General features: G+C 60.2%; 1 protein-coding gene across 10 annotated transcripts in view; it reads left to right on the forward strand.

Moving 5' to 3' along the window:
• Nucleotides 1-15,951, forward strand: part of CPSF1 (cleavage and polyadenylation specific factor 1) — a 69,794-nt gene that overhangs the window by 52,058 nt on the left and 1,785 nt on the right. For 6 of the 10 annotated variants that reach the window (XM_085572715.1, XM_085572716.1, XM_085572714.1 and 3 more), the window contains 11 exons: nt 220-336; nt 1,126-1,216; nt 3,633-3,717; nt 5,559-5,700; nt 6,344-6,496; nt 7,291-7,467; nt 8,744-8,810; nt 10,249-10,296; nt 11,021-11,176; nt 13,835-13,964; nt 15,642-15,793. In XM_085572715.1, the coding sequence (XP_085428841.1) occupies nt 220-336; nt 1,126-1,216; nt 3,633-3,717; nt 5,559-5,700; nt 6,344-6,496; nt 7,291-7,467; nt 8,744-8,810; nt 10,249-10,296; nt 11,021-11,176; nt 13,835-13,964; nt 15,642-15,793 (1,318 nt within the window). Of the gene's footprint in view, nt 1-219; nt 337-1,125; nt 1,217-3,632; nt 3,718-5,558; nt 5,701-6,343; nt 6,497-6,766; nt 6,884-7,290; nt 7,468-8,743; nt 8,811-10,248; nt 10,297-11,020; nt 11,177-13,834; nt 13,965-15,641; nt 15,794-15,951 lie in introns of those variants that run through there. The other 4 variants (XM_085572717.1, XR_014953177.1, XR_014953176.1 and 1 more) reach the window with 4 other exon arrangements.

Raw genomic sequence — 15,951 nt, forward strand, 5'->3', positions numbered from 1 at the left:
CATTTTGGGATATTTTGGGGTGACTTTGGGATATTTTGGGTGCCAGGGCGAGCTGAGGATCAGCGTGCTCCCCTGTACCTGTGCTGTGGCACACCTGAGCCATTCTGGGTTATTTTGGGGTGACTCTGGGACATTTTGGGGTGGCTCTGGGACATTTTGGGATATTTTGGGGTGAATTTGGGATATTTTGGGGTGACTCTGGGATATTTTGGGTGCCAGGGCGAGCTGAGGATCAGCGTGCTCCCCGCCTACCTGTCCTACGACGCGCCCTGGCCCGTGAGGAAGATCCCCCTGCGCTGCACCGCCCACTACGTCGCCTACCACGTGGAGTCCAAGGTGGGCGGGGCTGGGGCACACCTGGGCACACCTGGGCATGGCCAGGACACACCTGGGCATGGCCAGGACACACCTGGGCACACCTGGGCATGGCCAGGACACACCTGGGTATGGCCAGGATACACCTGGGCACACCTGGGTATGGCCAGGGCACACCTGGGCACACCTGGGCACACCTGGGTATGGCCAGGGCACACCTGGGCATGACCAGGGCACACCTGGGTATGGCCAGGACACACCTGGGCACACCTGGGTATGGTCAGGATACACTTGGGCATGGCCAGGACACACCTGGGCACACCTGGGTATGGTCAGGATACACTTGGGTATGGCCAGGGCACACCTGGGCACACCTGGGTATGGCCAGGGCACACCTGGGTATGGCCAGGGCACACCTGGGCACACCTGGGCATGGTCAGGACACACCTGGGTATGGCCAGGACACACCTGGGTATGGCCAGGGCACACCTGGGCACACCTGGGCATGACCAGGGCACACCTGGGCATAGCCACAACACACCTGAGCACAGCTGGGTATGCTTAGGACACACCTGGGCATGGCCAGGACACACCTGGGCACGGCCAGGGTACACCTGGGCACGCCTGGGTATGGCCAGAACACACCTGGGTGATTTGAGGGCCTCAGGGGAGTCCTGGGGGATTTTGGGAGGGATTTTGGGGGTCTCGGGGGATTTTGGGAGGGATTCTGGGGGGGGTCCTGGGGATTTTGGGGGGTCCCGGGGGATTTTGGGGGGTCCCAGGGGTCTCTGAGGTGTCCCCTCCCCACAGGTGTACGCGGTGGCCACCAGCTCCCCCCACCCCTGCACGCGCATCCCCCGCATGACGGGCGAGGAGAAGGAGTTCGAGAGCATCGAGAGAGGTGGGCACACCTGGGGGCACCTGGGACACACCTGGGCACAGCTGGGGGCACCTGGGCACACCTGGGATACACCTGGGCACACCTGGGGGCACCTGGGATGCACCTGGGGGCACCTGGGACACACCTGGGGGCACCTGGGATGCACCTGGGGGCACCTGGGATATACCTGGGATACACCTGGGGACACCTGGGCACACCTGGGACCACCTGGACGCACCTGGACACAGCTGGGGGCACCTGGGCACACTGGGATACACCTGGGGGCACCTGGGATGCACCTGGGGGCACCTGGGATATACCTGGGATACACCTGGGCACACCTGGGACCACCTGGGCACACCTGAGGTACACCTGAGGGCACCTGGGGGCACCTGGGATGCACCTGGGGGCACCTGGGATATACCTGGGATACACCTGGGCACACCTGGGCACACCTGGGCACACCTGGACGCACCTGGACACAGCTGGAGGCACCTGGGCACACCTGGGATACACCTGGGATACCCCTTGCGGACACCTGGGATACACCTGGAATACACCTGGGCACAGCTGGGGGCACCTGGGCACACCTGGGATACATCTGGGCACACCTGGGATACACCTGGGCACACCTGGGCACACCTGGGCACACCTGGGATACACCTGGGGGCAGCTGTGGCACACTTGGGGGTACCTGAGATATCCCTGGGGGCACCTGGGGACATCCTGCAATCCCTCCGTGTCCCCCCAGTCCCAGTGTCCCCAATCCCAGTCTCCCCAGTCCCAATGTCCCAGTACCCCCAGTGTCCCCAGTGTCCCCAATCCCAGTGTCCCCAGTATCCCCAGTGTCTCTCCCAGTGTCCCCAATGTCCCCAGTGTCTCTCCCAGTGTCCCCAGTCCCAGTGTCCCCAGTCCCAGTGTCCCCAGTCCCAGTATCCCCAGTGCCTAATCCCAGTATCCCCTGTATCCCCAGTCCCAGTGTCCCCAGTGTCCCCAGTTCCAGTGTCCCCAATGTCCCCAGTCCCAGTGTCCCCAATGTCCCCAGTCCGTGTCGCCAATGACCCCAGTGTCCCCAGTCCCCAATCCCAGTGTCCCCAGTATCCCCAGTGTCCCCAATCACAGTCCCGGTGTCCCTGGTCCCAGTGTCCCCAGTCCCAGTGTCCCCAGTATCCCGTGTCCCCAGTCCCAGTATCCCCAGTGTCTCTCCCAGTATCCCCTGTATCCGCAGTCCCAGTGTCCCCAGTGTCCCCAGTCCCAGTGTCCTCAATGTCCCCAGTCCCCAATCCCAGTGTCCCCAGTATCCCCAGTGTCCCCAATCACAGTCCCGGTGTCCCCGGTCCCAGTGTCCCCAGTCCCAGTGTCCCCAGTGTCCCCAGTCCCAGTGTCCCCAGTATCCCGTGTCCCCAGTCCCAGTATCCCCAGTGCCTAATCCCAGTATCCCCTGTATCCGCAGTCCCAGTGTCCCCAATGTCCCCAGTCCCAGTGTCCTCAATGTCCCCAATCCCCAATCCCAGTCTCTCCAGTATCCCCAGTTCCAGTATCCCCAATCCCAGTGTCCCCAGTGTCCCCAGTGTCCCCAATCCCAGTCCCGGTGTCCCCGGTCCCCAATCCCAGTGTCCCCAATCCCAATCCCAGTGTCCCCAGTGTCCCCAGTGTCCCCAATCCCAATCCCAGTGTCCCCAGTGTCCCCAGTGTCCCCAATCCCAATCCCAGTGTCCCCAGTGTCCCCAGTGTCCCCAATCCCAATCCCAGTGTCCCCAGTGTCCCCAGTGTCCCCAATCCCAATCCCAGTGTCCCCAGTGTCCCCAGTCCCCAATCCCAGTCTCCCCAGTGTCCCCAGTCCCAGTCCCGGTGTCCCCAGTGTCCCCAGTGTCCCCAATCCCAGTATCCCCAGTGTCCAGTCCCAGTCTCCCCAGTGTCCCCAATCCCAATCCCAGTGTCCCCAGTGTCCCCAATCCCAGTATCCCCAGTGTCCAGTCCCAGTCTCCCCAGTGTCCCCAATCCCAATCCCAGTGTCCCCAGTGTCCCCAATCCCAGTATCCCCAGTGTCCAATCCCAGTCTCCCCAGTGTCCCCAATCCCAATCCCAGTGTCCCCAGTGTCCCCAATCCCAGTGTCCCCAGTGTTCCCAGTCCCCAATCCCAATCCCAGTGTCCCCAGTGTCCCCAGTGTCCCCAATCCCAATCCCAGTGTCCCCAGTGTCCCCAGTGTCCCCAATCCCAATCCCAGTGTCCCCAGTGTCCCCAGTGTCCCCAATCCCAATCCCAGTATCCCCAGTGTCCAATCCCAGTGTCCCCAGTCCCAGTATCCCCAGTGTCCCCAGTGTCCAATCCCAGTGTCCCCAGTGTCCCCAGTGTCCCCAGTCCCAATCCCAATCCCAGTATCCCCAGTCCCAGTCCCGGTGTCCCGGTCCCTGACGTGTCCCCGTGTGTCCCCAGACGAGCGCTACGTCCCCCCGCAGCAGGAGGCCTTCAGCATCCAGCTCATCTCGCCTGTCAGCTGGGAGGCCATCCCCAACACCAGGTGGGACCCAAAAACGACCTGAATGTCCCCAAAATGTCCCCAAAATGTCCCCAAAATCCCGGCTCAGCTGGGAGGCCATCCCCAACACCAGGTGGGACCCAAAAATGTCCTGAATGTCCCCAAAATGTCCCCAAAATGTCCCCAAAATCCCGGCTCAGCTGGGAGGCCATCCCCAACACCAGGTGGGACCCAAAAACGTCCTGAATGTCCCCAAAATGTCCCCAAAATGTCCCCAAAATGTCACTGGGAACCCCAAAATCCCGGCTCAGCTGGGAGGCCATCCCCAACACCAGGTGGGACCCAAAAACATCCTGAATGTCCCCAAAATGGCCCCAAAATGTCCCCAAAATGTCACTGGGAACCCCAAAATCCCGGCTCAGCTGGGAGGCCATCCCCAACACCAGGTGGGACCCAAAAATGTCCTAAATGTCCCCAAAATGGCCCCAAAATGTCCCCAAAATGTCACTGGGAACCCCAAAATCCCGGCTCAGCTGGGAGGCCATCCCCAACACCAGGTGGGACCCAAAAACGTCCTGAATGTCCCCAAAATGTCCCCAAAATGTCCCCAAAATCCCGGCTCAGCTGGGAGGCCATCCCCAACACCAGGTGGGACCCAAAAACGTCCTAAATGTCCCCAAAATGTCCCCAAAATGTCCCCAAAATCCCGGCTCAGCTGGGAGGCCATCCCCAACACCAGGTGGGACCCAAAAACGTCCTGAATGTCCCCAAAATGTCCCCAGGGACCCCAAAATGTCTCCAGGGACCCCAAAATCCCGAATACCAGAATGTCCAAAGTGTCCATGGGAATGGGGAGTGACGTCCCTGGGGCATCACCTGTGCCCACCTGAGCTCACCTGCCCTCATCTGTGCCCACCTGAGCTCACCTGTGCCCACCTGTGCCCTCACCTGTGCCCCTCTGACCCCACCTGCTCTCATCTGTGCCCACCTGCCCTCATCTGTGCCCACCTGAGCTCACCTGTGCCCACCTGTGCCCTCACCTGTGCCCACCTGAGCCCACCTGCCCTCATCTGTGCCCACCTGAGCTCACCTGTGCCCACCTGTGCAGGCTGGCCCCAGAGGAGCGGGCACACCTCACCTGCATGGGGTAACCTGAGCACCCTGGGGTGCCCCTCTGACCCCACCTGTGCCCTCACCTGTGCCCACCTGAGCCCACCTGCCCTCATCTGTGCCCACCTGAGCTCATCTGTGCCCACCTGAGCTCACCTGTGCAGGATCACGCTGGGGTAGCGGGCACACCTCACCTGCATGGGGTGACCTGAGCCCCCTGGGGCATCACCTGAGCACCCTGGGGTGCCCCTCTGAGCCCACCCTGACCCCACCTGTGCCCACCTGACCCCTCCATGTCTCACCTGTGCCCACCTGTGCAGGATGTACCTGGAGGAATGGGCACACCTCACCTGCATGGGGTGACCTGAGCCCCCTTGGGCCTCATCTGAGCACCCTTGGGTGCCCCTCTGACCCCACCTGCCCTCACCTGTGCCCTCACCCGTGCCCACCCGCGCAGGATCGCGCTGGAGGAGTGGGAGCACGTCACCTGCATGAAGTCACCTGAGCCCCCTGGGGTGCCCCTCTGACCCCACCTGACCCCACCTGTGCCCACCTGCCCTCACCTGTGCCCTCACCTGTGCCCTCACCTGTGCCCCTCTGCCCTCACCTGTGCCCTCACCTGTGCCCTCACCTGTGCCCCTCTGACCCCACCTGAGCTCACCTGTGCCCTCACCTGTGCCCACCTGCCCTCACCTGTGCCCCTCTGACCCCACCTGACCCCACCTGTGCCCCTCTGCCCTCACCTGTGCCCTCACCTGTGCCCACCTGTGCAGGATCGCGCTGGAGGAGTGGGAGCACGTCACCTGCATGAAGACGGTGTCGCTGCGCTCCGAGGAGACGGTGTCGGGCCTCAAGGGCTACGTGGCCGTGGGCACCTGCCTGATGCAGGGCGAGGAGGTCACCTGCCGCGGCAGGGTACGGCACACCTGGGCACACCTGGGCACACCTGGGCACAGCTGGGGTCACACCTGCCTGATGCAGGGCGAGGAGGTCACCTGCCGCGGCAGGGTACGCACCTGGGCACACCTGGGCACACCTGGGCACACCTGGGCACACCTGGGGTCACACCTGGGGTCACACCTGGGGTCACACCTGCCTGATGCAGGGCGAGGAGGTCACCTGCCGCGGCAGGGTACGGCACACCTGGGGCACCTGGGCACACCTGGGGCACACCTGGGCACACCTGGGGTCACACCTGGGGTCACACCTGCCTGATGCAGGGCGAGGAGGTCACCTGCCGCGGCAGGGTACGCACCTGGGCACACCTGGGGTCACACCTGGGCACACCTGGGCACACCTGGAGTCACACCTGGGCACACCTGGGGGCACACCTGGGGTCACACCTGGGGTCACACCTGCCTGATGCAGGGCGAGGAGGTCACCTGCCGCGGCAGGGTACGGCACACCTGGGGCACCTGGGCACACCTGGGCTGTCCATGACACACCTGTGGGTTCCTCACCTGCAGATCCTGATCCTGGACGGGATCGAGGTGGTGCCAGGGCACACCTGGGCACACCTGGGCTGTCCATGGCTCACCTGTGGGTTCCTCACCTGCAGATCCTGATCCTGGACGTGATCGAGGTGGTGCCCGAGCCGGGGCAGCCGCTGACCAAGAACAAGTTCAAGGTTCTCTACGAGAAGGAGCAGAAGGGACCCGTGACCGCCCTGTGCCACTGCCACGGCTACCTGGTGTCGGCCATCGGGCAGAAGGTACACCTGGGCACACCTGGGCACAGCTGGGCACACCTGAGGACCTCCATGGTGACCTCCGTGCGGTGTCCCCGTGTCCCCTCAGATGTTCCTGAGGAGCCTCAAGGCCAACAAGCCAACCTTGGTGGCCACTCAACGTCCCTTGGGTTTGGGCCAGTGACCTGAGGGGCCACCAGGGAGGTGTTGAAGGCCACCAGGGGTTTGAGGACCTCCATGGTGACCTCCATGGGGGTTGAGGACCTCCCTGGTGACCTCGGGGTGTCGCCCCAGATCTTCCTGTGGAGCCTGAAGGACAACGAGCTGACCTTGGTGGCCACTCAATGTTCCTTGGGTTTGGGCCAAAGACCTGAGGGGCCACCAGGGAGGTGCTGAAGGCCACCAGGGGTTTGAGGACCTCCATGGTGACCTCCATGGAGGTTGAGGACCTCCCTGGTGACCTCGGGCTGTCCCCCCCAGATCTTCCTGTGGAGCCTCAAGGCCAACAAGCCAACCTTGGTGACCATTCAACGTCCCTTGGGTTTGGGCCAGTGACCTGAGGGGCCACCAGGGAGGTGTTGAAGGCCACGAGGGGTTTGAGGATCTCCATGGTGACCTCCATGGGGGTTGAGGACCTCCCTGGTGACCTCGGGGTGTCCCCCCAGATCTTCCTGTGGAGCCTCAAGGACATTGGGATGATGGTGGTGGCCACTCAACATCCCTTGGGTTTGGGCCAATGTCCTGAGGGGCCACCAGGGAGGTGCCAAGGGCCACCACGGGTTGAGGACCTCCCTGGTGACCTCGGGGTGTCACCCCAGATCTTCCTGTGGAGCCTGAAGGACAACGAGCTGACGGGCATGGCCTTCATCGACACGCAGCTCTACATCCACCAGATGATCAGCGTCAAGAGCTTCATCCTGGCCGCCGACCTGATGAAGAGCATCTCGCTGCTGCGCTACCAGGAGGAGAGCAAGACCCTGTCCCTCGTCAGCCGGGTCAGCCGCGGGGCCACCAAACTGTCCGTGGGGCCACCAAACCCACCATGGGGCCACCAAACTGTCCGTGGGGCCACCAAACTGTCCCTGGGGCCACCAAACTGTCCATGGGGTCACCAAACCCACCATGGGGCCACCAAACCCACCATGGGGCCACCAAACTGTCCGTGGGGCCACCAAACTGTCCATGGGGTCACCAAACCCACCATGGGGCCACCAAACCCACCATGGGGCCACCAAACTGTCCGTGGGGCCACCAAACCCACCATGGGGCCACCAAACTGTCCATGGGGTCACCAAACCCACCATGGGGCCACCAAACTGTCCATGGGGTCACCAAACCCACCATGGGGCCACCAAACCCACCATGGGGCCACCAAACTGTCCGTGGGGCCACCAAACCCACCATGGGGCCACCAAACTGTCCGTGGGGCCACCAAACCCACCATGGGGCCAACCAAACTGTCCGTGGGGCCACCAAACCCACCATGGGGCTACCAAACCCACCATGGGGCCACCAAACCCACCATGGGGCCAACCAAACTGTCCGTGGGGCCACCAAACCCACCATGGGGCTACCAAACCCACCATGGGGCCACCAAACCGTCCTCGGGGCCACCAAACCCACCATGGGGCCACCAAACCGTCCTCGGGGCCACCAAACCCCCAAAGGAGACACCTGAGGGACCTGGGGACACCTGAAAGTCCTGGGGACACCTGAAGGTTTTGGGTGACACCTGAAGGTTCTGGGGATACCTGAAGGTCCTGGGTGACACCTGAAGGTTTTGGGTGACACCTGAGGGACCTGGGGACACCTTAAGGTCCTGGGGACACCTGAAGGTTTTGGGTGACACCTGAGGGACCTGGGGACACCTGAAGGACCTCGGTGACACCTGAAGGTTTTGGGTGACACCTGAAGGTTTTGGGTGACACCTGAAGGTCCTGGGGACACCTGAGGGACCTGGGTGACACCTGAAGGTCCTGGGGACACCTGAAAGTTTTGGGTGACACCTGAAGGTCCTGGGGACACCTGAAGGTCCTGGTGACACCTGAAGGTTTTGGGTGACACCTGAAGGTCCTGGGGACACCTGAAGGTCCTGGTGACACCTGAAGGTTTTGGGTGACACCTGAAGGTCCTGGGGACACCTGAAGGTCCTGGGGACACCTGAAGGTTTTGGGTGACACCTGAAGGTTTTGGGTGACACCTGAAGGTCCTGGGGACACCTGAAGGTCCTGGGGACTGGTGGCAGCGCTGGTGACCGGGCTGTCCCCGCAGGACGCCAAGCCGCTGGAGGTCTACAGCGTGGACTTCATGGTGGACGGCAGCCAGCTGGGGTTCCTGGGTACGCTGGGGGGAGGTCACCAGGGCTGGGTGGGTGGGTGGGTGGGGTTGGGTTGGGTTTGGGTTGGTTTGGGTTGGGTTTGGGTTGGGTTTGGGTTGGGTTGGGTTGGGTTGGGTGGGGTTGGGTTGGGTTGGGTGGGGTTGGGTGGGTTGGGTGGGGGTGGGTTGGGTTGGGTGGGTTTGGGTGGGTTTGGGTTGGGTTGGGTGGGGTTGGGTTGGGTTTGGGTGGGGTTGGGTTTTGTTGGGTTGGGTTTGGGTTGGGTTGGGTTGGGTTGGGTGGGTTGGGTGGGTTTGGGTTGGGTTGGGTGGGGTTGGGTTGGGTTGGGTGGGGTTGGGTTGGGTTGGGTGGGGTTGGGTTGGGTTGGGTGGGGTTGGGTTGGGTTGGTTTGGGTTGGGTTGGGTGGGGTTGGGTGGGGTTGGGTTGGTTTTGGTGGGTTGGGTTGGGTTGGGTGGGTTTGGGTGGGTTTGGGTTGGGTTGGGTTGGGTTGGGTGGGTTTGGGTGGGTTGGGTTGGGTTTGGTTAAGTTTGGGTTTAGTTGGATTTGGTTGAGTTTAGTTTGGGTTGGGTTGGGTTTGGGTGGGTTTGGGTTGGGTTTGGTTAAGTTTGGGTTGGATTTAGTTGGGTTTAGTTGGGTTTAGTTGGGTTTAGTTGGGTTTAGTTGGGTTTAGTTGGATTTAGTTGGGTTTAGTTGGGTTTAGTTGGGTTTAGTTGGGTTTAGTTGGGTTTAGTTGGGTTTTTTGGGTTTAGTTGGGTTTAGTTGGGTTTAGTTGGGTTTAGTTGGATTTAGTTGGGTTTAGTTGGGTTTAGTTGGATTTTGTTGGGTTTTGTTGGGTTTTGTTGGATTTAGTTGGATTTAGTTGGATTTAGTTGGGTTTAGTTGGGTTTAGTTGGATTTAGTTGGGTTTAGTTGGGTTTAGTTGGGTTTAGTTGGGTTTAGTTGGGTTTAGTTGGATTTGGGTGGGTTTTGTTTAAAAATTGGGTTTGAGTGTCTGGTTAAGTTTTATTTGCTTTGGTTGAGTTTGGGTTGAGTTTGGTTGGGTTTAGTTGAGTTTGGTTAAGTTTGTGTTTGGTTTGGGTTGGGTTTGGGTTGAATTTGGTTAAGTTTGGGTTGGATTTGTGTCAAGTTTGGATACATTGGGGTTGAATTTGGGGTAACTTGATTAAATTTGGGTCAATTTGGGTCAATGTGGTTAAATTCGGTTAAATTTGGGTCAATTTGGGTCAATGTGGTTAAATTTGGTTAAATTTGGGTCAATGTGGTTAAATTTGGGTCAATTTGGGTCAATGTGGTTAAATTTGGGTTAAATTTGGGTCAGTTTGGGTCAATGTGGTTAAATTTGGTTAAATTTGGGTCAATGTGGTTAAATTTGGGTCAATTTGGGTCAATTTGGGTCAATTTGGGTCAATCCGGGTTGACTTTCCCCCCTCCCGTCCCGCAGTGTCGGACCGAGACCGGAACCTGCTGGTCTACATGTACCTGCCTGAAGGTGAGGGGGGGCTCAGGTGGGCCCAGGTGGGCTCAGGTGGGTTCAGGTGGGCTCAGGTGAACCCCAGGTGATCTCAGGTGGGTTCAGGTGGGCTCAGGTGGGCTCAGGTGATCTCAGGTGGGGTCAGGTGAGCCCCAGATGATCTCAGATGATCTCAGGTGGGTTCAGGTGGGCTCAGGTGGGCTCAGGTGGGTTCACTTGAACCCCAGGTGATCTCAGGTGAGCTCAGGTGGGTTCAGGTGGGTTCAGGTGAGCTCAGGTGGGTTCAGGTGGGCTCAGGTGGGCTCAGGTGGGCTCAGGTGGGTTCAGGTGAACCCCAGATGATCTCAGGTGGGTTCAGGTGAGTTCAGGTGGGTTCAGGTGAACCCCAGATGATCTCAGATGATCTCAGGTGAGCTCAAGTGGGTTCAGGTGAGCCCCAGGTGATCTCAGGTGGGTTCAGGTGAGCCCCAGGTGATCTCAGATGAGCTCAGGTGGGCTCAGGTGAACTCCAGGTGAGCCCCAGGTGATCTCAGGTGGGTTCAGGTGAGCTCAGGTGGGTTCAGGTGGGTTCAGGTGATCTCGGGTGAACCCCAGGTGAGCTCAGGTGGGCTCAGGTGGGTTCAGGTGAGCCCCAGGTGATCTCAGGTGGGTTCAGGTGGGCTCAGGTGATCTCAGGTGAACCCCAGGTGAGCTCAGGTGGGCTCAGGTGAGCCCCAGGTGAGCCACCCCCGTGTCCCCCCAGCCAAGGAGTCCTTCGGGGGGCTGCGGCTGCTGCGCCGCGCCGACTTCCACGTGGGGGCGCACGTGAACACGTTCTGGCGCACGCCGTGCCGCGGGCACGCCGAGGGGCCCAACCGGCGCTCCAGCACCTGGGAGAACAAGCACATCACCTGGTTCGGTGAGGGACACACCTGGGGACACCTGGGACACACCTGGGACACACCTGGGGTGGGTGGGACACACCTGGGAGAACAAGCACATCACCTGGTTCGGTGAGGGACACCTGGGGACACCTGGGGGGGGTGGGACACACCTGGGACACACCTGGGGGGGTGGGACACACCTGGGAGAACAAGCACAGCACCTGGTTCGGTGAGGGACACCTGGGGACACCTGGGGGGGGTGGGACACACCTGGGACACACCTGGGGACACCTGGGACACACCTGGGGGGGTGGGACACACCTGGGAGAACAAGCACAGCACCTGGTTCGGTGAGGGACACCTGGGGACACCTGGGGACACACCTGGGACAGGTGGGACACACCTGGGGTGGGTGGGACACACCTGGGAGAACAAGCACATCACCTGGTTCGGTGAGGGACTCACCTGGGACACACCTGGGGACACACCTGGGGACACCTGGGACACACCTGGGGTGGGTGGGGACAGACCTGGGAGAACACCTCGGACACACCTGGGAGAACAAGCACAGCACCTGGTTCGGTGAGGGACACCTGGGACACACCTGGGGGGGTGAGACACACCTGGGACACACCTGGGACAGGTGGGACACACCTGGGGACACCTGGGACACACCTGGGAGAACAAGCACATCACCTGGTTCGGTGAGGGACACCTGGGACACACCTGGGACACACCTGGGACACACCTGGGGTGGGTGGGGACACACCTGGGACACACCTGGGGTGGGTGGGGACACACCTGGGACACACCTGGGAGAACACCTGGGACACACCTGGGAGAACAAGCACAGCACCTGGTTCGGTGAGGGACACACCTGGGGACACCTGGGGGGGTGGGGGCACACCTGGGGGGGGTGGGGACACACCTGGGACACACCTGGGGTGGGTGGGGACGGGGGTTTCAGGGATTTGGGGTTTTTGGCATCGGAATTTTTGGGATTTAGGGTTTTTGGGATCGGAATTTTTGGGATTTGGGGTTTTTGGGATTGGAATTTTTGGGATTTGGGTTTCTGGACTCTGTTTTTTTGGGATTTGGTGTTTCTGGGATCAGAATTTTCGGGATTTGGGTTTCTGGGATTGGAATTTTTTGGGATTTGGGTTTCTGGGATTGGAATTTTTGGGATTGGTGTTTTTGGGATTTGGGTTTCTGGACTCTGTTTTTTTTGGGTTTGGGGTTTCTGGGCTCTGATTTTTTTGGGGTTTGGGGTTTTGGGGATTGGTGTTTTTTGGGATTTGGGTTTCTGGGATCGGAATTCTGGGATGTGGGTTTTTGGGATCGGAATTCCTGGGATTTGGGGTTTCTGGGATCGGAATTTCTGGGATTTGGGGTTTCTGGGATCGGAATTTCTGGGATTTGGGGTTTCTGGGATCGAATTTCTGGATTTGGGTTTTTGGGCTCGGAATTCCGGGCTGTGGGGTTTCTGGGCTCTGTTTTTTGGGATTTGGGTTTCTGGGATCGGAATTCCTGGGATTTGGGGTTTTTGGGCTCGGAATTCCGGGCTGTGGGGTTTCTGGGCTCTGTTTTCTGGGATTTGGGGTTTCTGGGATTTGGGATTTGGGGTTTCTGGGCTCTGTTTTTTGGGATTTGGGGTTTTTGGGATCGGAATTCCGGGCTGTGGGTTTCTGGGATCGCAATTCCTGGGATTTGGGGTTTTTGGGATCGCAATTCCTGGGATTTGGGGTTTTTGGGATCACAATTCCTGGGATTTGGGTTTTTGGGATCGGAATTCCGGGCTGGGGGTTTCTGGGATCGCAATTCCTGGGATTTGGGGTTTTTGGGATCGCAATTCCTGGGATTTGGGGTTTTTGGGATCACAATTCCTGGGATTTGGGTTTTTGGGATCGGAATTCCGGGCTGTGGGTTTCTGGGATCGCAATTCCGGGATTTGGGGTTTTTGGGATCACAATTCCTGGGATTTGGGTTTTTGGGCTCGCAATTCCGGGATTTGGGGTTTCTGGGATCGCAATTCCTGGGATTTGGGGTTTTTGGGCTCGCAATTCCTGGGATTTGGGGTTTTTGGGCTCGCAATTCCTGGGATTTGGGGTTTTTGGGATCGCAATTCCGGGCTGGGGGTTTTTGGGATCGCAATTCCTGGGATTTGGGTTTTTGGGATCGCAATTCTGGGCTGTGGGTTTCTGGGATCGCAATTCCTGGGATGTGGGGTTTTTGGGATCACAATTCCTGGGATTTGGGGTTTCTGGGCTCTGTTTTTTGGGATTTGGGGTTTTTGGGATCGGAATTCCTGGGATTTGGGGTTTTTGGGATCGCAATTCCGGGATTTGGGGTTTTTGGGATCGCAATTCCGGGATTTGGGGTTTTTGGGATCACAATTCCGGGCTGTGGGTTTTTGGGATCGCAGTTCCTGGGATTTGGGGTTTTTGGGATCGCAATTCCGGGATTTGGGGTTTTTGGGATCACAATTCCGGGCTGGGGGTTTTTGGGATCAGAATTTCTGGGATTTGGGTTTTTGGGATCGGAATTCCGGGCTGGGGGTTTTTGGGATCGCAATTCCGGGCTGGGGGTTTTTGGGATCACAATTCCTGGGATTTGGGTTTCTGGGATCACAATTCCTGGGATTTGGGTTTCTGGGATCGCAATTCCGGGCTGGGGTGCTGAGGCTCGCTCCGCAGCGACGCTGGACGGGGGCCTGGGGCTGCTGCTGCCGATGCAGGAGAAAACCTACCGCAGGCTGCTGATGCTGCAGAACGCGCTCAGCTCCGCCCTGCCGCACCTGGCCGGGCTCAACCCGCGGGCATTCAGGTGAGGGCACACCTGGGGGCACCTGGGATATACCTGGGATACACCTGTGATACACCTGGGATACACCTACACACACCTGGGCACACCTGAGCACACCTCAGCTCCGCCCTGCCGCACCTGGCCGGCCTCAACCCACGGGCATTCAGGTGAGGGCACACCTGGGTACACCTGGGCACACCTGGGATACACCTACACACACCTGGGATACACCTGGGCACACCTGGGTACACCTGGGTACACCTGGGCACACCTGGGGTACACCTACACACACCTGGGATACACCTGGGCACACCTGGGCACACCTGGGATACACCTACACACACCTGGGCACACCTGGGATACACCTGGGTACACCTGTGATACACCTACACACACCTGGGCACACCTGGGATACACCTACACACACCTGAGCACACCTCAGCTCCGCCCTGCCACACCTGGCCGGGCTCAACCCGCGCGCCTTCAGGTGAGGGCACACCTGGGCACACCTGGGCACACCTGTGATACACCTGGGATACACCTACACACACCTGGGATACACCTACACACACCTGAGCACACCTCAGCTCCGCCCTGCCGCACCTGGCCGGGCTCAACCCGCGGGCATTCAGGTGAGGGCACACCTGGGGGCACCTGGGATACACCTACACACACCTGGGCACACCTGGGATACACCTGGGATACACCTGGGCACACCTGGGGTACACCTACACACACCTGGGATACACCTGGGCACACCTGGGGTACACCTACACACACCTGGGTACACCTGGGCACACCTGGGATACACCTACACACACCTGAGCACACCTCAGCTCCGCCCTGCCGCACCTGGCCGGGCTCAATCCAAGGGCCTTCAGGTGAGAGCACACCTGGGTACACCTGGGATACACCTGGGTACACCTGGGATACACCTGGGCACACCTGTGACACACCTCTGATACACCTGGGCATACTTGGGGTACACCTGGGCACACCGCGGGCATTTGGGTGCCATCACCTGCCCCACACCTGTCCTAGCACAGCCTCACACCTGTCACAGCCTCATCCCCCACCTGTCCCCATCCCACCTGTCCCATCTGTTCCCATCCCACCTGTCCCTATCTCACCTGTCCCAAATGTCCCTCACCTGTCCCACCTGTCCCATCTCCTACCTGTCCCATCTCACATCTGTCCCCCATCCCGTCTGTTCCTCACCTGTCCCACTGTCCCTCATCCGTCTCACCTGTCCCAGTGTCCCTCACCCATCTCACCTGTCCGCATCCCACCTGTCCCACCTGTCCGCATCCCACCTGTCCCACCTGTCCCTCACCTGTCCCAGTGTTCCTCACCCATCCCACCTGTCCCACCTGTCCGTATCCCACCTGTCCCACCTGTCCCTCACCTGTCCCGGTGTTCCTCACCCATCTCACCCATCCCACCTGTCCCACCTGTCCCCATCCCACCTGTCCCACCTGTCTCACCCATCTCACCTGTCCCACCTGTGTCACCTGTCCCACCTCTCCCCATTTCACCTGTCCCCATCTCACCTGTTCCCATCCCACCTGTCCCACCTGTCCCTCACCTGTCCCAGTGTTCCTCACCCATCCCACCTGTCCCACCTGTCCCTCACCTGTCCCAGTGTCCCTCACCCGTCCCACCTGTCCCACCTGTCCCTCACCTGTCGCACCTGCGCAGGCTGCTGCAGTCGGAGCGGCGCCTGCTGCAGAACGCCGTGCGGAACGTTCTGGACGGGGAGCTGCTGGCCAGGTTCCTCTACCTGAGCGCCATGGAGCGCGGCGAGCTGGCCAAGAAGATCGGCACCACACCTGACATCGTGAGTGCGCCAGGTGGGGGGCAGGTGCGGGGCTGGCCAGGTGCGGGGCTGGGCAGGGGCTGGGCAGGTGAGGGGCTGGGCAGGTGAGGGGAGGGGCAGGTGAGGGGCAGGTGAGGGGCTGGCACAGGTGAGGGGCAGGTGAGGAGCTGGGCAGGTGAGGGGCTGGCACAG

Source organism: Lonchura striata, chromosome 2 (genome assembly GCF_050655825.1).
Source record: "Lonchura striata isolate lonStrDom1 chromosome 2, ASM5065582v1, whole genome shotgun sequence".
NCBI lineage: Eukaryota > Metazoa > Chordata > Aves > Passeriformes > Estrildidae > Lonchura > Lonchura striata.